The sequence below is a fragment of the Camelus ferus genome, chromosome 13, assembly GCF_009834535.1.
Source record: "Camelus ferus isolate YT-003-E chromosome 13, BCGSAC_Cfer_1.0, whole genome shotgun sequence".
Lineage (NCBI taxonomy): Eukaryota > Metazoa > Chordata > Mammalia > Artiodactyla > Camelidae > Camelus > Camelus ferus.
Genome location: NC_045708.1, coordinates 32648135 through 32671281, shown reverse-complemented (window position 1 = coordinate 32671281; position 23147 = coordinate 32648135). Strand labels below are relative to the sequence as shown.

The 23147-nt window shown below is 47.9% G+C and overlaps 2 protein-coding genes and 1 long non-coding RNA gene across 15 annotated transcripts; 2 read left to right on the top strand and 1 right to left on the bottom strand.

Annotated features, from left to right (window-relative positions):
- The first annotated feature begins 106 nt into the window (after window positions 1-106).
- On the top strand, window positions 107-7237 carry MUTYH (mutY DNA glycosylase). Of its 12 annotated transcripts, none has more exons than XM_006178435.3 (16): window positions 108-254; window positions 3310-3436; window positions 3674-3825; window positions 3916-3955; window positions 4078-4151; window positions 4284-4325; window positions 4408-4479; window positions 4558-4671; window positions 4756-4853; window positions 4936-5080; window positions 5165-5228; window positions 5404-5595; window positions 5700-5836; window positions 5922-6074; window positions 6276-6317; window positions 7044-7237. In XM_006178435.3, exons 2-16 carry the CDS (start codon window positions 3316-3318, stop codon window positions 7152-7154), a joined length of 1557 nt encoding a protein of 518 aa, XP_006178497.1. In that variant the 5' UTR covers window positions 108-254; window positions 3310-3315; the 3' UTR covers window positions 7155-7237. The 12 variants fall into 12 exon arrangements, with proteins under 12 accessions (XP_032350027.1, XP_006178497.1, XP_032350032.1 ...); XM_032494143.1 differs by having other exon boundaries at window positions 109-254; window positions 3677-3825; XM_032494142.1 differs by adding an exon at window positions 2312-2432 and having other exon boundaries at window positions 110-254; window positions 3677-3825; window positions 4408-4671.
- Window positions 7238-7686: 449 nt separating this feature from the next.
- On the bottom strand, window positions 7687-9431 carry HPDL (4-hydroxyphenylpyruvate dioxygenase like). Its single transcript, XM_006195960.3, has one exon. The coding sequence runs from the start codon at window positions 9082-9084 to the stop codon at window positions 7969-7971; it is 1116 nt and encodes a 371-aa protein (XP_006196022.3). The 5' UTR covers window positions 9085-9431; the 3' UTR covers window positions 7687-7968.
- Window positions 9432-10283: 852 nt separating this feature from the next.
- On the top strand, window positions 10284-21210 carry LOC116667977. 2 transcript variants are annotated; one of them, XR_004324989.1, is made up of 3 exons: window positions 10291-11953; window positions 18849-19036; window positions 21018-21210. It is a non-coding gene; the product is annotated as an uncharacterized LOC116667977 (long non-coding RNA). The 2 variants fall into 2 exon arrangements; XR_004324988.1 differs by lacking the exon at window positions 21018-21210 and having other exon boundaries at window positions 10284-11953; window positions 18849-19463.
- Window positions 21211-23147: the final 1937 nt, after the last annotated feature.

Here is a 23147-nt window from a genome sequence, read left to right as displayed (position 1 = left end):
GAGTCAGTGGGTACGCGGGACTTCCGCTTCGTCTCCTGGCTCGGCTCCAGCAGCCGGGATGGGGCGGGGCCTCGCCCTCAGAGTCGCCCACGGGTCGGACTTCCGTTCAGTCCTCCCTGTTCTGGCGCGGAGGAGCCGGCCTGTCGCGCGCTGGAAGCCTATTGGCTGGCGCGGCCCAGCTCGCCTCTCGGATTGGCCGGAGCCACGCCTCCTGGAGTGCGTTGGCGAGCAGTGCGCGGGAGACAACGTAGGAGGTAATCCCTTCCCCGTGGACGACTCGGCGAGAACGTGGGCCTTCGCGGCATGCCGTCTTTATCCACTGGGCTTCAGGGTGGCGGGGTGGGGGTCCCCAAAGGAGGTGGTGCTGCTTGAGCTAAGCTTAAAGCACGCATAAGAGTTATGCAAAGACGGGGAGTGTTGGGGGAAAAAGGATATTTTGGGAATGGGCAAGTTCCTGGGCAGGGGGAGGAGAGGGTGGGGAGCCGACTGCGTTCCAGGAGGTAAAAGTAACGGGGACCAGGACGAGGCTGCGGAGGGTGAGAACGACCGACTAGCAGGGAAACTTGAAATAATCCATGCACGTAATTATAAGGACTTGAATTAAAGCTCTGGCAGTAGGGACGGCGAGGAAGGGAAGGATTGTAAGCAACTAAGATACAGTTGACTTAGAGGGTGATTGGACATGATTCCTACTACCGTGAGAGTTGTCCCCACTGGAGCCCAGTCCTTTCCCAAGGACTCCGGTTCCTATAAAGGATTCTCAACCCTTTCTCTTTGGTTATTCGCAGTTTCTAGTTCATCTTCAACCTTTCTCTCTCTACTGAGTCTTTTCATCATTACTCAGAATTGTTTGGATTTCTCCCGTCTTGGAAAACCTTTTACTGTTCCTCATCCCAAACAGGTGTTTGTTATATACAGTTTACCGGGCACTGTGCTTAGCTCTGGGGACACAACAGTCAACAAAAAACACCCAGTCTTGCTTTCATGGAGTTTTACAGTTAATTGGGGGAAACACACTGATCAAAGAATCACTAATAAGTGTGAAATTAACAATTGATAGAAGAGCAACAATGGAGAATTCCACAAGAGGGTAAGACTAGGGGTGGAGAAGTCAAGACCTGAGGAATGAGTAGATGTTAGGTAAAGCATAGGAGAAGAGCTGTTCAAGCAGAAAGAATGTACTGGGGGAGGCCTCAAGGTGGACAGACACTTGGGGGATTGAAGCAACTATTTAAGGCAAACACGACCATAGTGTGCAAGAGGATGAGGCAGATGGGGCAGGTTGGAGCCTATGAAACTATGTTAAGATGATGAGTCTCTAAGAGCAATGGGTATAATAGTCAAGGTCCTCCAGTAACCTACAATGTACTTTGTAATCCTATATCCCCACTTTTTTTTTTTTTTACCTCTGACCTCATCTACTACTCACCCCTTCCTTATTCCATTCTAACCACACTGGCTTCCTCATTGTTCTACAAACACAGCAGGCACCCTCCTTAAGGCCTTTGCACTAGGTGCTTCTTAGGATGCCTTTCCCACAGGTATCCATCCACATGGCTAATTCCTTCAACTGCTTCAAGTCATCTGTCAAATATCACTTGAATAAGATTCACCTTGACCTCGTTCTGTAAAATTGCAACATTCTACCACCTCCACCCACTCCTTATCCCCTTCACTGCTCTGTTTCCTTTTTATTCTTGCTAGTATTTATCACCTAACATCCTGTATAATTTACTGATTATGTGCCTTGTTTATTGTCTGCCTCATTAGAATTTATATTCTATGCTAAGTGGGTGGATACCTTTGATGTTTTACTTATTGAAGTATTCCAGGTACCTAAAACTGCTTGACACATAGTAGGCCCTCCATAAATATTTGTTCAATGAGTTAATGGGAAGCTATTGAAGGGTTTTTATTTTTTAATTTTTTGAGGGGGAGATAATTAGGTTTATTTTTTTGGAGGAGGTACTGGGGATTGAACCCAGGACCTCATGCATGCATTCTACCACTTGAGCTGAACCCTCCCCCAACTACTGAAGGCTTTAAGTAAGAAAGTGACATGATCATGTCTTAGAAGATCATGTCTTAGCTTTACTTTTTGGAGAATGAATTGCAGAAGTTGGCATGTTTGGTGAAGGAAGTTTGGCTATGAAGGGGAGGAGGATGGGTCTTGTGGAAGGGATTGGAGGAGCACGACCTGAGGCTTAGACAACTTAGGAGGCGGGAACTTTCCTCCATGTAATAGGGGAACAGAGAAGGAGAGTGCAGATGAAGGTGAGCTTGTACATTCTTTTTTTTTCTCTCTCTAAAGGAGGAAGCAAGTTCTTTTGATGAAAATGAGGTGATGAATTGAACTGTTTGAGGAGAAAATTTGAACTAGAGGCTCTACAGGAACTGTAGTGCAGCCAAGTGCAAGAGTGCAGGCTCTGCAGGTAGACTTTTTGGGTTTGAATTGAAAATTGCTTAATCACAAGCCTCAGTTTCCTCGGAACTAAAATGACAGTAATCTGTCAGGAGATTGAGTGAGAAATCTGGTAAGGCACTTAGTTTAGGGTCTGGCATGTCGTAAGCACTCACTAACTGTTAGGTACTTATAGCTATTAGTTTAAAGGCAGCCAGAACAGTAAGGGAGCAGTGAAGATCAACCAGATGTGTTTTCTCATTACTAATGGATAGCCAGCTATGATTTACTAAATCAGGAGAAGATTAGGAATAAACAGCTCACCTCTCTTCCCCCCCGACTTGCCATCTGCTCTCAGGCAAATCTTTTCCCCTCTCTGATCCTTGGTTTCTCTTTTTTTTTCTTTGCATTTTATTTTTTTAAATCACCATCACAGAGGTTTCTCCTTTCTATAGAATGAAGGTTTGGACTACATGTTTCGGTGTAAACGTGCTACAAGTCTAAACAGATAAACCTCCTACCCACACTTCTGTTCCCAGACACACTCTAAAGGACCCCTGTCCACACATAGAGTCACAATTAGCACCAGGGATACACAGGTGCTCCCACACAGGAGTCTTTGGTCCTTGACCCAGGCAAGCCCTGGCCTCTTATATTGTGTATTGTATATGCCTTCAGGATTGTACTAATGCTGGTCCCTGAGGCCACTTGCAGATGCTCAGCCTTGCTGGTCATATCTCAGTGCCACAGCCAGGCAAGAGCAAACCCATGAGCATCTGAAGAGTGCTTGAGAAAAGCTAGACACTATGTATGAGTGGTGTGGGGAGGGAGGTGGCTTTACCCCCTGCAGCACCCCAAGTTTCAGCCTCACTGTGACCGACTACTTTGGCTGGGCCTTTGTTTTCTAGCTGATCATGAAGAAGCCACGAGCAGCTGCAGGAAGTCGAAGTCGTCACAGGAAGCAGTCATCCAGCCAGGAGGGAAGGGAGAAACGTGCCCTCAGCAGCAGCCAGGCCAAGCCCTCCGGCCCTGATGGTGAGGAGTTCAGTCCTAGTCAGAGACTCAGGGGCTGGTCTCTTGGCCACGAAAGGGGACAGGTTCAGGCTGGGAAGGGAGCATGGTATGCATCAAGGCATTAAAGTCCCAAGCTCAAGCAAGGGGTTGGGGGTCTAGGAAGCTTTAAGTGGAACAGACTGAAACCAGGCTGCAGTGCCCCAGGTCCCTGGTGCACAGCTTGTGCAGGGATGATCCCTGAGTTTACTGTGGCTCTAGCAGGCCTGGCCAGGCGGCAGGAGGAGGTGGTATTGCAGGCCTCTGTCTCCCCGTACCATCTATTCAGAGACACAGCTGAGGTCACAGTCCTCCGGAAGAACCTGCTTAGCTGGTATGACCTAGAGAAGCGGGACCTACCGTGGAGAAGGCAGGTTGGTGGACGAGGGACAGGGACGGTGGGGTAAGGGAGGCTGATGCCAAGCTCCTCCACACTAACCACCCATCTGGGATTGCACTGGCAGGCAGAGGGTGAGATGGACCTGGACAGGCGGGCATACGCTGGTGAGTACATCTCCTGAGAGCAGGGCTGCTTTGCCTGGACACCCTCAGATCTGGGGTCTAGGGGCTGTGTGCTAGGAGCAGGGCAGGTCAGCAGTGTCCTGATGCCAACCCCTCTTCCCCAGTGTGGGTCTCAGAGGTGATGCTGCAGCAGACCCAGGTTGCCACGGTGATCAACTATTATACCCGATGGATGCAGGTGACTTTAGGGAATGAGTGGGAGAGTCATGGTCCAGACCCCACATGACTCCTGTGGGGTGGGGATGAAGAAGGCTTCCTCTGCCTCCTTCACCTTTGACCTCATTTCTTTTTGCCTACCTTCGGGCTGTAGAAGTGGCCAACACTGCAGGACCTGGCCAGTGCTTCCCTGGAGGTGAGAGCCATCCGAGGGTAGGAGGAATGGGGACTACTGAGGACTGACCTTTGATCCCTCTGACCTCTGACCCCATCCACAGGAGGTAAACCAGCTCTGGGCTGGTCTGGGCTATTACTCTCGAGGCCGGCGGCTACAGGAGGGAGCCCGGAAGGTAAGGGGTGTCAAGGTGAATACAGGAGCCCTAAGGCCTTGGGTGTCTCATAACCTTGAGCCTTCCCATCCCAATCAGGTGATAGAGGAGCTAGGGGGCCACATGCCACGTACAGCAGAGACCCTGCAGCAGCTCCTGCCTGGTGTGGGGCGGTACACAGCTGGAGCCATTGCTTCCATTGCCTTTGGCCAGGTGAGCCCATAGTCCACCCCACCTTGTGCATGCCCACCTTCCTTCCTCCCACAGCAGGCTGACTCCCAGACTCCTCTGTGCCAGGCAGCTGGTGTGGTGGATGGGAATGTAGTACGGGTGTTATGCCGTGTCCGAGCCATTGGTGCTGATCCCAGCAGCACCCTTGTCTCCCAGCACCTCTGGTAAGTTATTGGGCTGATAAGGGAGATTGGGGAGGGTGTCTCCAAAGGGTCTTTGGCTCACAGCAATGTTCCCTTTTTGTAGGAGCCTATCCCAGCAGCTGGTGGACCCAGCCCGGCCAGGGGATTTTAACCAAGCAGCCATGGAGCTGGGGGCCACAGTGTGCACCCCACAGCGCCCACGGTGCAGCCAGTGCCCCATGCAGAGCCTGTGCCGGGCACACCAGAGGGTGAGCCATCTGAGGAAGGGGCAGTCAGGGGACCTAGGGAGTGACTCCTTCCCCGTGACATCTTGCCCTGTCTATGCTGCTCAGATGGAGCGGGAGCAGCTCTTGGCCTCACAGAGCCTGCCAAGCAGTGGAGACGTGGAGGAATGTGGTGAGTGCTAGCCCCAGCCCTTCCCTACACTATTGAGGAGCTGCCTGTGGCAGCCTCATTCCATGTCATCTTACAACCTGAGTAAGATTCTGCGGATCTGGGCCAAGGCCTGCTCCCTGGGCTTGGTACCTAAGCCCACCTGGCCTGAGTGGGGCTCCTGGATCTCTCTTCCCAGCTCCCAACACTGGACAGTGCCAGCTGTGCGCACCTCCCACAGAGCCCTGGGACCAGACCCTGGGAGTGGCCAACTTTCCCAGAAAGGCCAGTCGCAGGCCCCCCAGGGAGGAGTGCTCTGCTACCTGTGTTCTGGAGCAGCCCAGGGCTGTTGGCGGTGCCCGAATTCTGCTGGTGCAGAGGCCCAACTCAGGTACCTGGATCCTGGAAGTACAGGAAGGTGGCCTAAGCAACATGGAAGAAATGAAGGAGTCAGCAGCTAAGGCCTAACCCACACCTGGCTGCCCTCCCTCTCAGGTCTGCTGGCAGGACTGTGGGAGTTCCCGTCTGTGACAGTAGAGCCCTCGCGGCAGCACCAGCCCAAGGCCCTACTACAGGAACTGCAGAGTTGGGTCGGGCCCCTCCCAGCCACCCGCCTCCAGCACCTGGGGCAGGTGAGTGAGCATTGGAAGGGCCAGGAATGGTGGCTTTGGTGGCCATATCCACAGATCTGTTTCAGCCCCTTGATGCTCCCCCCAGGTGGTCCACACCTTTTCTCACATCAAGCTGACATATCAAGTATATGGTCTGACCCTGGAAGAACAGACCCCGGTGACCACCTCACTGCCTGGCGTGCGCTGGCTGACCCGTGAGGAGTTTCACACTGCAGCTGTCTCCACCGCCATGAAAAAGGCACTAACTTTTTGTCTTCGTTGTTCTTTTCTGTGTTTCCTACACGTTCTTAGTGAACCTATTACTATGGAAACAAACAAACAAACAAAAAAGCATGTTTTAAACAAAAGTGCCAGGGCATGAACTTGAGGGCAGAACACAGGGGTCTGGCTCTTTGGAGGAAGATGCCATGCCTGCACTTTCTCCTCCCTTTTTGTCTAGGTGTTCCGAGTGTACGAGGGCCAACAGCCAGGGACCTGCAAGGTGAGTCTCTTGGCCCTCACCCATCCATCTCTCTCCAGGCCCAAATCCCACTCACGTGTTTTCAGTGAGTTAAAGGACACACGTTTGGGTGAACAGTCTCCATGACAGGCTTCAATGGGGCGAGATGAATGGTTCTTGACCTGGAGACCTTACAGTCTGGGTCCATGGTGGGGAGGGGACAAGAGCAAATGATGGAGACAGTAGTGTCACAGTGTGTGAAATGTCTGAACTAGATTTTGTGGGATATGAGGTAGGGAGCTGTCAGTTCTATCTGGGAGGCAAGAATCAGTAACAGCTGCTTATAAGAAGCAACTGGTAACCTGGGTCCTAGAAATGAATCATTTTCTTCCATTTGGAAAAGGAATCTGCAGTAAGGATGTTCTTTCCAGGCCCAAGAGCAGTGTGAGCCAAGGTGGGTCCAATACAGTCAGCAGCACTCAAGGAGCTGGAGTGGTCAGCAGGGCCTGTGCAGGCCAGTCAGGGCCGCGAACATCAGGCCACTGATGCATTTTAGGTGGAGAGAGGAGTCAGATTTGCATCTTAGGAAGACTACCTCAGGCTGCCTTTTAGAGAGTTGATCAAAGAGTTAGGTACTGTAAACAGGGTGGAAGCTTTATAATATTCAGGCTAGAATCTGAGCTAGATCAGTGTTGTAGTGGGGGAATGGTGGAAGGAGAAGATTCTCTGCTGCCCCCTCAGTATCTCTGTCCTTCGGCTTCTGCACAGGGTTCCAAAAGATCCCAGGTGTCTACCCTGTCCAGACAGAAAAAGCTCAGCCCAGGCCAGAAAGTCCTGGATAGTTTCTTTCAGCCCTACACCTCGGCTGGTGCACCCTAGCCTCAGCAGTACAGCTCAGTGATGCTTCTGGAAGCCCCTGCCCCTGAGAAGCCTGTTTAATAAAGTGCTTATTTTTGTAGTCACTTTGGAGACTTTCTACCCTCTGCCCCCTCACCAAAGTCTTGCTTGGTCCTGACTTCCACTGCTGAGCTCCCAGCCACTCCTGGGCAGATGGAGGAGGGAGTGATCTGTCCTTCCCCAACCTCAGGAGAGGGAGAAAGCAGCTGCAAGGAGTCCCTGCCAGTGGCTGACATCCAACAGCCTTCCTCTAGGTCTCTGGTCAGCTCTGATTGGAGCTGTGGCATTGCCCTAGAGCAGGTGGTTGGGCTCAGCCCCTCTCACTGCAGTGGTTGCTCCTTAGTGGGAGAGGAAGCACAAGGGAGGATTTGTCTTACTCCTACCTCAAATACTAAATCATTTATTTAGGGATACATTACATATGCAGTGAAACAAAATAGAAAAGTTATTAATCATAATATTGGGGGTGTGGAGGAGGGAAATGGGATCAGAGGACACAAGAAGGCTTCAAAAGTATTGCTTATGTTCTATTTCCTAGTTGTGTAATTCCTTTATTTACATCTTGCATATATATTATGTGAGAAATGTTTCACAGTTTAAAAAGAAAACCCCACCTCTTTGAACTGCAGTGAGATATTCAACTTTTGGCAGATACTGATAAGATGGAGGCCACACCTGGCCCCTAGGGACAAAACCTTTCATTCCAGGCCTCAGTGGGTGTTTCTCAGTTCCAGCACGCCCTGTGCTGGACTCCCAGAGCTCCAGGACAGGTAGCTTTGCCCAGCTTCAGCCCTTCTCAGGCTTCCTGGCCCCTGGCAGCTTGCTCTTGCACAGACTGCCACAGGGCTTGGATGTTGCCCTGGCCAAAACCTGTGGCCCCTTGCCTCTGAATCAGCTCCAGGAAGAAAGTGTCCTCTGCAAAAAGGGACTTGGTGAAGACCTGAAGCAGAAACTTGCCTCTATCTCCATCTAGCAGGACCCCCTGTTGGGCCAGCAGGCTAGGCTTATGCCCTGCAGCCAGGATCTGCTTCTCCTTGCCTGGTTGCTGGTAGTAGGCCTCTGGAGGAGTCAGGAGCTGACCTCCGGCCCCTGCCACCCCCTCAGTAGCTTCCATGATGTTGGGTGTGTACAGCCCCACGTGTTGTAGTCCAGGTCCGCCGTTCCGGGCCAGGAACTGCTCCACCTGGTCTTGTCCTTCGGTGACGCCCAGCAGGGACTCAGCAAGGACAAGGGTGGGGACAAGGTTATTGGTAGGGACCTGCAGAGCAGTGAGCCTCAGCCCCCCGCGCCCGGACCCTGCTGCCACCTCAAGACCCAGCTCCGGATCCTCACCTGGGCTTAGTGGCAGGTGGTGAAAGCCTAGACAGTCGTGGAACCAGCGCATCAGTTTTGGGGAGCTGCTGGGTTTGCAGGCCAGGGTCAGGTGGTCCACGTGGCTGACCCAACCTGGGCCAGGTGCCGAGCTTACAGGCCTAAAGCCAGGCAGGAAGGGCCCGCAGAAGCCGGTGCGCTCCACTAGCGTCAGGCTAAGGTTGCCAGCGGGCGAGCTGACCACGGCGTAGGTGGCGGTGCCCTGTGCATCCCGCACGTTGACGGGGGGCACGGGCACGCTGCAGCCTAGGGCAGCCAGCTCCCGGGCGGCGGCGCCCGCGTTGGCCACATCAAAGCACAAGTTCGTGGCGCCGGGCACCGGATGATGCGGGTCCAGGCCGTACAGCGGCTCCCCCGGACCCCCACCCTCATTCACCAAAAAGACAGCGTCTCTGCTGCGCAGGGCCAGCTGCCGCCAGCCGGCTGCTTCCCGCACCGCCAGGGGCTGAAAGCCGAAAAAGTGCTGCAGATCTCGGGCGAGGGGCAGCCCCGGGGGCACGTGGAAGGCGATGTGGCACAGACGACGGGCGGGCGCGGCCATGGCGGTCCGGGTGGCGACCCCGGCCTGTCCTTCCTCTAGGGTCGCTCACTTATCGTTCGGGACTCCGAGACTCTCAGTACGCCTGGGTTGTCGTCAGAAGCCGGTAGTCCAATTTTACCAGGAGAGAGGATTCCTTGATCTTTTTCCGGGAGGAGACACAGACCGACCCCTTGGGCCTTGCAGTTACCCCTGCCGCGCCACCCCAAACTAGTGCTGCTTGAGGACCACCGGGTATGAGCTGCCGGTGGTGAGAACCACGCGGAGCCAGTGCTGGGGCGGAGCGGGAGAGAGGGGGCGGGGCCGCGGCTGCCACTCTCCACCCTCCCACCCAATCTGTGTCGCCGGGGACACACGACTGCTCCTTTGGCGTCTGGCTGGGCCACACCCTTGGGCGCTGACCTTCCCATGGCCTTTTGCTAGGCCACACTCTTGGGCACTAAGCCTCCCTTTCCCAGACCCCGGAGATTACAATAGCTCCCTTTACTAGGTTCCAGACACTGAGCTCCCATTTTTGCTCCAACCTCAGAGCAGAGGGAATCAGCCCTAGCTGGGGGAAGAGCTAGAATTCTCCGCCTACAAGCATGGAATTTCTTAGCAATTTCATTTTTTTAGCTTAAAAATTTTGAAGAATTTTGCTTTTAAGTATTAATGTTCCTTTAAAACTTAAAAAATTTTTTTTAATGTTCTAAGTTACAGATTTTCAGTCTTTCCACCAGATGGTCCAGATAAACTGATGTTATAGGAAGATAGGCTGTTTATATAGCTCCTACACTGGTCTCTTCTTCCTCTTGGGAAATCTCTTAGCTGAACCTGTCTCTTCAACCCCACTTTTCCCTTAACATCTTTTACCCCCTTGTCCCAAACAAGATTTGGAGTAAAAAACGGTGGCTCAGGATCTGCACGGGTATCCTTTTTCACCCTCCCTAGCCTACTGGTATTAACACAAGCCCTCCTTGCTCTTTGCAGCTTCCTGACTGGGTATTGGGCCAGAGGAGCTTTCTTGGGGCATTTCTGCCCTTGCCACCCAGAACTGTGAGATCACTGGATTGAGAAAATGAGGAGTCTTCTGTAACTTGAACTGGTAACTCTTTAAGGGTTTGGAAGGGCATTCCAAGCAGGGGAAATGGCATAAACTAAAGCTCAGGGAGGAATGTGAGCGAAACCCTCAGAGTAGCAATGGAGCATAAGGTTGGGGAGGCAGTTGGGACAGATGCCACAGTCCTAGGCATTGCAAAAGAGATTCCTTTGTTAGGCAGTCTGATGTAATGACTTACTGTTGAGTTTCACTGGCAAGAGGGAGGATGTGATGAGGGGACGGGACTAACAAAAGGAGGTCTGGCTGTATGTTCAGGCCTACAGCCAGGAAGGCAGTACCCAGAAGCTGGTCAGCAGTGGTGAAAGGCAGTTGGTGCTATTTTGCAGACCAGTGAATTTGAGAACATGGACTCCAAAAGCCAGATGGACCTGGGTTTAAAATCCACCTTCAACACTTAACTAGCTGTATGACTTTCAGCAAGATGCTTAACTTCTCTAAGCCTTAGTTTCTTCATCTGTAAAAATGGGAATAATAATAGTACCTACTTCGTGGGCTTGTGATTAAATGTAGTCTATGGAGCAACCTGGCAAAAGATCCAGGTTTTGGCCTGTGAACCTGGGCCTGACTGTGGGATCAGGGCATACAGAGGGCTATTCCTCCCTAGGCCTGAGCAATGGGAGGGCTCTGGCTTTGGTGATAGATTCTGGGGGCAGCTGTTCTGGGAATAGGGCTCTGAGAGGGTTGACAAAGAAAGGGCTATGTTCTGCCCCAGATATCATGATTAGGGCCCCATGAGAGCAGCTCTAGTGCTTCCAGGCCTTTGGTTTAGAGGGAATTTCCACTCAAGGGCCCAGGTATGGACAGAGAGAACAGAAACAGGACGACTGGCTCATGACTTCCCACCTGCTCCTGAGAGAGGAGGGTATATTTCTGGGGGCTAAGTGGGGGCTGTCTGAAAGAAAGGGTGATCTTGGCTGGGGCACGTTGCCCTGCAAGGTCACTGTGCTTGACTTTGACCCAGGGCACATACTGGGCTCTGAAGAAACTAGCTGGGGGTAGAGAATTAGACTCCATTTCCTGCAGTCCTGCTGGCGTCTGGGCCGTGACCAACGTAGGACTCCCGTCCTCTTGGGTTCAGGACCCTCCGGAACTTTCCCTAGATGTATCCCAGGTGCCCGTCTGCGGTTCCCCTCCTGCTGGGGCAACTGATGCTGAGAGTAGGTGCGCAGGTCGAAACCGGAGAGAACCAGACTATACCATTCACTGGAGAGCGCACGCGTCGGAGAGGCGAGGCGGTGACGCCTCTCCCAACACATCTGCCTTCTGTAATAACAAGGTCAGCAAAGGTGGAGGCAGGGGCTCTGGAGGGCCGAAGAGTCGAACTCTCGGAGACACGCAACTTTGTTAGCTCTGAGCCTAGGCTGACGGCTACCTGAGGAGCACTCAGCCTTTCCCGAAATCCTGACCCTGGTCCCGTCCCCTCCTGCTCCCCTCTCCCTCTACCTCCCCGCCTCCAGTTCCTCGGACCCCTTCCCCTCTTCAGCTGCGCTGGACGCCCCACAACTCACAACTCTCAGGCCCCACCCCCTCTCGGACCCGCCCTCCACAGGCTCCCTCCTGCTCCCTCCTGCTCCCTCCCTCAGAAAGCGGCGCCCGGAACTCCCGCCTTTCTGGCCCCGCCCCTCCCGAGCTCCTTCGGCCTTTACCTCTCGCGGAGGCGCCCCCGGAAGCTCCCTCTTTTCTAGCCTTGGCTCTGTCCCGACCCCGCGTGACTCCGTTCCTCTCCTTCGGCCCTTGACGTTTTATAAGGGTGGCCGGAAGACCTCAGAGAAGGTGACTTTAAAAAAGAAATTGTGGTAAAATACACGTAATACAGTATTTATGTTACATTTTTAAGTATACAGAGGTATTAAGTATGTCCATGTTGTGCAACCATCACCTTATCCGTCTGTAGAACTCTTCTGCAGCTGAAACTCAGTACCCAATAGATAAACCCCCACTCTCCTGCACCCCACCCCAGCCCCTGGCAACCACTATTCTATTTTCTGTCTCTGTTATGATTTTAACTACTCTAGATACCTCATGAAAGTGAAATTATGCGGTCTGTGTGTGCTTGTGTGTGTGACTGGCGTATTTCATTTAGCATAATGCCTTAAAGTTTCATCCATGTTGTAACATGTCAGAATTTCGAGAAGGTGACTTTTGAGTTAATTCCTGAAGGAAGTGATAGTGCAAGAGGGAAAATTGTAAAGGCCCTGAGGCAGGAATGGGACTGGTGTTGGATCAGAAGGCCAGTGCAGCTGGAAGAAGATAGGGAGAGGGGGAAGTAGCAGCCAGAAGACAAATTTTGTAGCGTGTTAGGACTTTGGCTTTTACACTGAGGATAGGAAGCCATTGGAGGGTTTAAGCTGAGGGGTGATGTGATCAGATTCCACATTTCTACTGAACGTCTGGCTGCTGAGTTGATAACAGGTTGGAGGGGAGCAAGGGCAAAACAGGGAGGCAAATGAAGGGGCTGTTGCTTCTAACATTGTCTGGAGACTTCGGAAGACTTCTCAGGGGAAGTTGAGACCAGAAGTTTGTGTAGGAATTGACAAGGTAAGGGGCACCTTTATGAATTGGAGGATGGGAGTCAAGTGTTCCAGGCGGAGGACGCTACTTATACAAAGGCCTTGAGGTGAGAGCAAGTATATTTGATTGGCAGTTGTTAGTACAATTGACTCTTGAACAATACGGGTTTAAACTTATATGTAGGTCCATTTTTTCTTCAGTAAATATATACTACATATACAAATAATATTTTCTTCAGGAAACATATACTACAGTATTACACCATCCACAGTGTGTTGAATCCGGGGTTGCAGAACCACAGATATGGAGGGCCTGCTATAAAATTATATGCAGATTTTCCACGGATTTTCCACTACTGATTTTTCTCTCTCCTATATATCTTCACTCTCTCCCTTTTGAGAGAGTTCCTCATGTCTCTCAACTTAAAAAAAGGAAAAAAATAAAAAAACTCCCTCTCCCTCTATCCTGCTTATTTCTACAACTGTTTTTGTATAGTTCAGCCAAACTTCTAAAAGTTAGTTTTAAATTGGATTATAGTTGATTTAAAATATTGTGCTAGTTTCAGGTGTATATCAAAATGGTTCAGTTATACATATATATTTCAGATTACTTTATAGGTTATTATAAGATAGTGAATATGATTATATCCAATATAACCATATTCATATATGGTTCCCTGGTGCTATACAGTAAATCCGTGTTTCTTATTTATGTTATGTATAGCAGTTTGTATTCGTTAATCCCACACTCCTAATTTATCCCTCCCCCTATCCCTTTCCTTTTTGGTAACCGTAAATTTGTTTTCTATGTCTGTGAGTCTGTTTCTATTTTGTATATAGATTCATTTGTATTAATTCTTAGATTCTACATATAAGTGATATATAATATAATATTTGTCTTCCTCTAACTTACTTGACTTAGTGTGATATTTTCTAGGTCCATCCATCTTGCTGCAAATGTCAATATTTCATTCCTTTTTTGCATATCTATATCTGTATCTATATATATATCACATCTTGAACCAGTTGTCTGTTGATGGGCCTTTGGGTTGTTTCCATGTCTTGGCTATTGTAAACAGTGCTGCTATGAACATCTGGGTGCATGTATCTTTTTGAATTAGAGTTTTCATCTGGATAGATGCCTGGATTGCTGCATCATATGGTAGCTCTATTTTTAGTTTTTAAAGGAACCTCCATACTGTTCTCCATAGTGGCTGAACCAATTTACATTCCCACTAACAGTGAAAGAGTGTTCCCTTTTCTCCACACCCTCTCCAGCATTTGTTATTTGTAGACTTTTTGGGAGGCAGGAGGAGGTAATTAGGTATGTATGTATGTATGTATGTATGTATGTATTTACGGAGGTACTGGGATTGAATGTGAATGCTAAGCACACATTCTTCCACTGAGTTACATTCCCCCCTACTAGACTTTTTGATGATAGCCATTCTGACCTGTGTGAGGCGATACCTCATTATAGTTTTGATTTGCATTTCTCTAATAATCAGCGATGTTGAGCATTTTTTCATGTGCCTATTGTCCATCTGTTGGTCTTCTTTAGAGAAATATCTATTTAGGTCTTCTGCCCATTAAAAATTAGTGTTTAAAGATATATAAATTATGTAAAATTTCAGTGTACATGCTTGCAATAAAAATCCAACCATATGAAAGAACAAAATGAAAAGTAAAATTCTCCTTACCCTGACCATTCTGCAGAAGTAACCACTATGAAGAGTTTCTTGTGTATCCTTTTTAAAGCTTTTTCTATACATTTATACAGACATATATATATCCTTTTTTCTTGAGCATCCAGTCTTAGATATATATCTATTTCAATACATATGAACCTAGCATGTTCTTGTTAATGGATACATAATACCCTGTTGTGTGGATGTGTTATAGCTAATTTAACCAGCCCGCTGTTGGTGAGTATACAAGTTGTATTCCACTTTAGCTATTTATAAAATGTCATAGCACACATCCTTTCTTTGTGCAGACATGAAGTACATTTGTAAGCTAACATCTTAGAAGTAGAATTGTTGGCTATGTGTATTTTTAATTTTCATAAATTCTAATTGCCATTCAAAAGAGTTGTACCTAATTACACTGTCACTGGTAACTTGTGATAGTTTAGCCTAATTCATTCAAAGAATTGTCTACACTGGCTTTCTCCACTGCTTCACCTCCTACTTGCAGCACAACTCTAACTTGGTTTCTCTCCATCACTCTTCCTTAAAAGGATCTAAGGTCACTAATGATCTTCACGTCATCCAATGGACATTTTTCAGATCTCATCTCACTGCCCCTCAGAAATGTTGTATATGGTTGACCACTTTCTTCTTTCTGAAGCACTCTTGCCCTGGCTTTCATAACACCATACTTACCTCATCATCCTCTGGCCACATTATCTTTCCTCCGTGCACTTGGAAATGTTGGTATTGCTCCAGGATTCGGTTACCATCTGCATGCACATGACCCTGCATTTGTGTCCCCCTTCCTAACCTTTATTCAACTGCTTATTTGCTATCTTGACATGGATGCCCCACTGGCACCTCAGATTCAACATGCCCAACATTGTCCTCCTCGTGCTCCCATCTCAGCAGCTGCCCACTGCTCTCCGGTTGTCCTAGCCAGAAACCTGCAACTCATGTTTGAACTTCACTGTCACTCAATTCTCACCTTCAATCACCGTGTCTATCTTCGTAATGTCTTTCAAACCATCACATCTCTTGTCATCCCCCTTCACCAACCAAGTCCAGGTCCTCAGTGTTTGTACCACCTGGACACTGCAGTGACCTTCTAATTGCCTCCCTGGCTTTAGACTTACTAGTCTCCAAAAAGTCTCCACTCTGTAGCGAGAGTTAGCTTTGAAAAATGCAGATCTGATTATATTATAGTCCAACTTAAAGCCCTTCCCTAAGTACTGACTGCACTTAGGATAAAGACAAAAAAATCTCCCCTGGCTGATTAGGCCCTGACGACCTGTCCAACTGTTGTCACCACTACCCCACTTCTTCATACTGTAAGTAGTTTTGAATGTTTTATGCTCCTTCACACCCAAGAGTTTTGTCTGCTGCTTCTTCCTGCTTGGAGTACTCCCCTTCCCTCTTGCCTTGACCTGGCAAACACCTTCTCAATCAGTAGGTCTCAGCATAAATTGTTTGAGAATGCCTTCCAAGACCCCCAAGACTTATGTGCTGTGCCTAACACAAGGGTTGGCACGTGTGGAGAGCTCAATGAATACTTATTAATGAATCAGTTGAGGCCTCAAGGGCCAGGTGGATGCTTACCATCCTGCAGTTTTTCACACAACCTGAAGGTGTCACCCTTGTCCTCAGTTTAACCAGGCTTTGGCAGGGAAACTAGGAAGACCAGCGAGGTTGATTCCCTGCCTGGCCCATCCATCCAGCAAGCTGGGAAGGGTTATGGGAAGCTTAGCGGCTTCCCCCAGGTTTGACACCTTCTCCATCTGTTCTGGGTCAGCTACCTTGAGAGAGTAACCAACCATCCCAGTTTTCCCAAGACTGGAGTTGTAGTGCTCTCAGGATGTGGAACTTTCAGTTGTAAAACTGGGACAATTCCAGGCAAATCGGAAGGGTTATCACCCAACCATGGGCAGAGGGGTTGAAACACCCACATCTTCACTGGACTAAGGTCTAGACCCGGCGGGAGAGCTAGCTCCAACCTAGTCAGGGCCCTCACAGCAACACCACTGGTGGGCTGACCCTGTAGCCTGGTGGTTCTAAGAATTTAGGGAGAGGAAGTATACATGTTTTAAATGAACATAAGGAAACCAACAGATGTCTGACAATAGCTACCATTTATTGAGTGCCACTGGGCATAACACACTTATACATATCTTTTTTAAAAACTTTTTTATTGAGTTATAGTCATTTTACAATGTTGTGTCAAATTCCAGTGTACAGCACAATTTTTCAGTTATACATGAACATACATATATTCATCATCACATTTTTTTTGCTGTGAGCTACCACAAGATCTTGTATATATCTCCCTGGGCTATACAGTATAATCTCATTTATCTATTCTGCATATACCTGTTACATATCTTTTCTAATCCTCACAGAAACCCTGAATACAGAAGATTATTTTTCTTTCAGAGATTAGAAAACTGAGACTCAGAGAGCTCAAGTGACCAGCCCAAGTCACACAGCTGTTAGGTAACATGGTGAAATTCAAATGCATGTCTGTCCAACTACAGAGCTCCTGCTGTTTTCACTGAGTCTATAGCCTTGCCATTTCCTTCCTTCTCTTGTCATCACAGCCCCAGGGATTTGAGTAGGAGACAAGAAGCAGGTATAGGTGGAAAGGGTTGAGGAAAATGGTCTGTGCTCAGGGCCTGGTGGGGAGTGGGGGACCCACATAGCATTGACAGCTTGCCTGTCCACACAAGAGAGGGCTCTGTCATCTTGAACTAGGTGTGGGCATAGTCTGGGGACTTCCAGGGAGGCCCTTTCACAGGCTGTCATCCTGACACCAGGCCATGTATTCACAGAGGAGCCAGGGCTATGTTTCCAAGTCCAGGATAAACCTAGCCAGGTCTTATCTGTTGCAAATGGACATCTGGACATGGGAGAGGCACAGGGGAGGGGTCATCAGGAGCTGGCCATAAACTCAAGAAGCGAGAGGTGGGGATGGGTGGGGGCTGTGACAAGGGTCATGCTAAGCACAGTGCCTTGCCCAAAGATTGGGCTCAGTGAATGGTTGCAATTTATGATACAGCCAACTGCCTCTCTTTTCCAGAGATATTTGTAAGTTTTATTTTTGCCCAGATGGTTGTTTGGGAATTGAGCTGCTTTTGAATATTAAACAAGAGTTGGTTATGTAGAAGTATGAGCAGAAGACTGACTAGTTGTGTAAACGTACGGGCAGAGACCTGACTAGGCTGAGCAGTGGTCAGAGCCCTGATGGCACTTATTGGTCTGGCAGCCAGATGTCTGCTCCACAGGAGGTGTAATAAGCCAGACTCTGGGATTCCTTTAAAAAAACAAAATGTAGACATCCCTTAAGAATTTTAAGTTCTCTGGCAGGGAGGTGCTTTGGGCTGTACAGTTTCACTTTATTTTCTTGGTATGTCCAAAGACTTTTGCGGTGCAAGATCTGTCCTGGACCATCTTGGCCCCAGACTGGGCTAGCCCCTGGCACTGGTGTGACCTGGTGCCCTGTGGCCAGGTTCTGCCCTGTGGCTCCACTCTGCGAGCTAAGCCATCAGACATGTGTTGCTGGAGCAAGTCTTCCCGAGAGCTGGGTCACGTCTTGCTCTTCCCTAGCTGGCCTTCCTGCTTCCGCCAGAGAACTGAGCCTTGTACATTCCATGGAAGGCTGGGGGTCTGAGCATAAAGCAGGGCCAGAAAGGAGAGAAACCACTAATTAAGCTTTCTTGTCCATGGGACTCCTCTGCCCTTCATTCTGAAAGTACATAGTATGTTCCAACTGTGATGAGAGGGAGGAGGAATTTGTGAATGGCACAAACACTGTACCATCACATTTATATGTGACTTCTTGTCAGGAGCTCATGGAAGACGGTGACTTGGTGCAGTGGAAAGCATGTGACTTTAGGGTCAGTCAGCATTGGATTCTGCTGCTTTCTTGCTGAATAACCTTGGGAAAGTTACTCAACCTCTCTGAGTCTTGATTTCCTCAATTGATAAATAGGGATAATAATAATAATGTCTATGTAATAAGTTTGTTTTGAGGTCTAAATTTGCTGACCAATGTATATAAAGCCCTAAATCTGGTGTATAAAAATATGATATTTATTGAGTGCTTGTTTTGTGGCAGTTCATGTTTAAGTGCTTTATAAGCATAGTACGAACTCATACCTCTGTGAGTTGTGTACTTTCATTGTCTGTGCTTTATAGGTGCAAAACTGAGACTCAAGAAGCTTGAGTAACTTGCCCAAAGTTACAAAGCTGGTAGACAGCAGAGCCAGGATTTGGACCTAGGCAGTCAGGCTCCAGTTCACAGATACTTAACTACCAAGCCATGATGCCATATGGAGTAGGGCTGAATACAGAGTAGCTATTATGATCATAGTAATTTAGTATTAAGTGCTTTTTATATCCATGATGCTAAGTGTTAATTATTAGCGTATTTGGATGCAACATTTATCCTTTTTGTTCCTGTTTCTTCCACAGCCATGGCAACAAAGGGCCTTGTGCTCAGTATAGCAGAGCATCCTGCTTTTGTCCGATCCAGCCCAATGCATCAGTCTCTGCAAACAACAAAAGATGTGGCACCCAGCTGCCTGTCCCTGCCCCCACCAGAGCATCAAGAAAGGGTGAGGACTCTCTGACTGGAACCAAGCTAGGAGAGCAGCAGACAGGTACAGATGAGCAGACCCGGAGCATGGCTCACAAAAGAGAGGTCATGCTTAATAAACCTGATTAATTTCTTTGAGTGGCAACAGTGCAAGCAGACAGGGGTGAAAGGAGGGACAGTAATTCATCCTGATTCCAAGGCACAGGAGCTCAGCTAAAACCGACACAGAGATCTTGTGGACATGCTGCTGGGGTTCTGCAGGAGTCTGGTGGGGCTCAGCTCCTGGGGGCAGCCAGAAGGAAACTCAGTAAGTTACTCATAGTGACCTAGTGAAGAGGACACCCAGAGCAGGGACAGAGCACATCCTGTCCAAGCCATGTTAGCAAGACACAAATCTGACCAGGACACTTGCCTATTAATTCCCTTCCAATGGCTTCCCACCACCTAAAGATGATAATGATGTGGATAATAAAAAAACAATTATAGCTACATTTATTCAGTATTTACTGTGTATTGGGTACTATATACAGGGAGGAAGCTGAGGCAAGAAAGTTTAAGAAACCTACCCAGTCACCCAGGTATTAACACACAGCTGGGACTTCAACCCAGCTCGCTCGCACATTCTAGTTCATTTGCAGCTGTGTTTAATGGTGCATCTCTTCCATCAGACAGGAAGCCTCTCTGTAGCAGGAACCATAACTGATACAACTTTTGCTCTTTTAGTCCTCAGTAGATAGGGATGTTGAAGCTCCTGTGTCTGTTGTGCTTCTCTTTCTGAACATTCTTCCCTGGGTGAGCTCATCCATGCTTTTGGCTTCAAGTCCCACGTCCTACAGAATACTTCTAGAGAAGGCGTTATGATTGACTCCCTAACCTCCATTCCACCCCAGATGACTACTCTGAGCTGATTATAAATTCCATCCTTCTTGCCAGTAACTGGTTTAGGAATGGGGATATCCCCAATGAGACTAAGAGGACATTTGCTGAGGGGTGTCTGGGAAAGGTTTTCTCACTCCTAGGAGAGAACCACTGGAGGTGACAGTGGCTCTTCTTCCTGGAAACGTTGGATGTGTCCTGGAATTACTGCAGCTGTTGTGCTAACAGCTGGGGATGGAGCCAACAGCAAGGTTGGCAGAGTGGAGAGCTGGAAGGAGTCTTTGTCCTTGAGGGCACTCAGTCTGCCATCCCTGGAGGCCACCCTAATGCTGAACAAGGGAAATTAAATAGTGTTGCTGCTGAAGCCATTGAGAGTGGGCTTTCTGATGTTTCTGGTAGAAAGCAACCTTACTGATATAACTGGGGCAGCATTATGACTATTGTGGGCCCCTTCCTACAGAACAATTTTTTAAAATTATATTTTACGACTACACCAGTATAAAGAGGAATATATTAAAACATCTTTAACTTAAAAGGTGTTTTTCTTCTGACTTAAAGGATATTAAAGCATTTTTTGTGGAACTCTAATGCACCTCCCCGTGCCTAGTAGATAGACTGGCCCTGGATACAGCTTCCAAATATCTATCTCCAGGCCATATCTCCCTTTGCCTTCAAACCCACGTACCCCACTGCTTATTGGCTAGTTCCACTTGAGTGTCTTACCTGAAATTCAGCATACCCAGGGCTGAGCACAGTTTCTCCCACACCTTTTCTTTGTCCAGTATCTCCTGTGTGAATGAACTACGTATTGCCCAGCTAGTTGTATCAGCCAGAAACCTGGGACCTCAGCCTCTCCCTCACCATGTGCCCAATCCATCACCAAATGCCATCATTTTCCCTCTTAAACGGCTTTTTTTCCCCTCTGACTTGACAGATCCTGCCTCACATATAGCACAGGAGGACAGGAACCCCGGACCGACAGCAGCCCAGGGGTCACACCAGCCCTTCTGTCCTCACATTGACAGATGAGGGCCACTACTCTGGAGCCTTTGTGGGGGTTTGGGCACCTAACCCCCTTGAATATGGGGTGGCCAATGAGATATAAGCATACGGCTTCCAAGAAAGCCCTTTAACTTCAGTTCCCTTACTTTCCTCTTCTCCCTGAACAGAGCTCTGACATGGAGTGCCAGCAGTGATCTTTTATCTTTGAAGATAGTAGCTGCATAAAGAATGATGAAGCAGAAAAATATTAGAAGCCTAGTTCAAGATGACTTTCTGTAGCATACCAGTCTTGGACTGCCTGTCTGTGGAATTATCTTATGTGAAAGAATAAATTTGTGCCAGCCACCTTAGTTAGATCTCTGTTACTAGTTGTCAGCCATAATTTCTAATAAATAAGACATGCTTCCACCCTTCTGCTGACTCAGCCTAGAAGACCAGGAATTTAGTGGGCATTCTCATGAGCATCCAATCATTCCTGAAGAAACAAGCTACTTGTTCAGCCATATGCTGTAAGAGTAGGGACCAATTTTTATTCCATTTTATATCCTCAGTCCCTAGCATAGTTCTTGACTCATTATTCAATAAGTATTGGATGAAAAAATGAAACAGATGGATGGATGGATAGATGGATGCTTACTCAAAATGTTGAAAAAGAAGGTGCCAAATATTAACTTACTGCTTCCCACTCCAAATTCACCCTTCTTTGCCCTGCTTTGTGATAATGGACTCTAGGCCTGGAGGGAAAGATCCTGTCTTGAGTCACCACAATGGCCTCTTATCCAACTTCCAGAATTAATCTAGTTCTCAAGCCCAGAGCCCCTTGAATGAAGGGGAGGCTGAGTCCCTTTGTGGAAGAACTATGTAGAATTGCCACAAATATATGATGTAAATCTTCCTCCTGAGCCTTTTCTAAAGATACCAGATGTCATTTGCTAGAGTGACAGAACAGGAAAAAAGGAAATACTCAGACCTTTGGTGGATGTCTTGACACTACCTTTGAATTGCTATTAATTCTTGGAAGCCCAAAATGCCACTGTGACCCACTAATGTATGGGACTAGTCAGTCCATGGGTCCACCCTATAGTAATTCCCCCAATTCCTGAAGTAATAATTGGAATAGGCATACTTGACCAGAGGCAAAATTCCTGCATTGGCTCTAATATCCATGGGATAAGGTCATTATGGTAGAAACAGCTAAATCGAAGGCCTTTTTACTTCCTCTTCCTATGAAGATAGTAAACCAGAAACAATGCTGCATTTCTGGGGGAACTGCAGAGATTAGTGCAACACCAGAGATTTGAAGCATGCAAGATTGGTGATGTCTAGAATATCCCCATTTATTTTATTGTATTTTTTAAAGGAAAAACTGCAAATTTTTTATTTCAAAAACTTTAGAATTGTGAGCATTCTTAACAGATCATCTGTATAGCTAAAGACAGTAATCCTAATAGTCATCATTTAAAAAAAAATTTGAGATACAGTTGATGTTAGAATAGCCCCATTTAATTCACCTGGGCAAAAGTGGAATGGATATTGGAGAATGACTGTAGATTTCAATAAACTTAATTAGGGTGTGACTTCAATTGCAACTTCCATTATAAAGGGTATCTTTACCAGAACAAATCAACAGAGAACTAATGCTTTTTCCCCCTTACGAAGTTGCAAAGACAACCATCAACAGTTTACTTTTACCTGGCAATGACAGCAGTACACCTTCATGGTCTTGCCTCAGTCCTACATCAGCTCTCAATCTCTCTGCCATAGTATAGTCAGCCGGGATCGCCATTGTCTTGATGTCCCACAAAACATCACTCTTGCCCATTACATTGATGGCATTATGCTGATTGGATCTGATGAGCAGAAAGTAGCAGTTAATTTGGAAGCCTTAATAAGATAGATGCAAACCAGAAAATGTGAGATGAACCTGAGGGACCTGCCACTTCCATGAAGTTTCTGGAAATCCAATGGAATGGAGCATGTTGAGATGTCTTTTCCAAGGTGACAGACAAAATGATGCCTAATCCTACCATGACAAAAGAGTCACAACAATTGGTAGACCTTTTTGGATTTTGGAGGCAATATATATACCATGTTTTGCATTGGAACTATAAGGCTGCCAGTTTCAAATGGGGAACACAGCAAGTAGGAAAAGGCTTTGCAACATGTCTAGTCTGTAGCATAAGATGTTCTTCTACTTGGTCCTTATGATCCAGCAGATCCAATGACACTCAAGGGTCTCTAGCAAAGAGGATGTGAATAAAATCTCAGGGAAGGACCAATAGGAGAATCACAGTATA

What these genes read in the sequence shown, in the direction of transcription:
- MUTYH (XM_032494136.1), top strand. Translation starts at nt 3,316, where the DNA reads ATGAAGAAGCCACGAGCAGCTGCAGGAAGTCGAAGTCGTCACAGGAAG. An exon ending in ACCTACCGTGGAGAAGGCAG is followed by an intron (nt 3,826 to 3,915) that starts GTTGGTGGACGA and finishes TTGCACTGGCAG; the next exon opens with GCAGAGGGTGAGATGGACCT. An exon ending in TGGAGACGTGGAGGAATGTG is followed by an intron (nt 5,229 to 5,403) that starts GTGAGTGCTAGC and finishes CTCTCTTCCCAG; the next exon opens with CTCCCAACACTGGACAGTGC.
- HPDL (XM_006195960.3), bottom strand. Translation starts at nt 9,084, where the DNA reads ATGGCCGCGCCCGCCCGTCGTCTGTGCCACATCGCCTTCCACGTGCCC.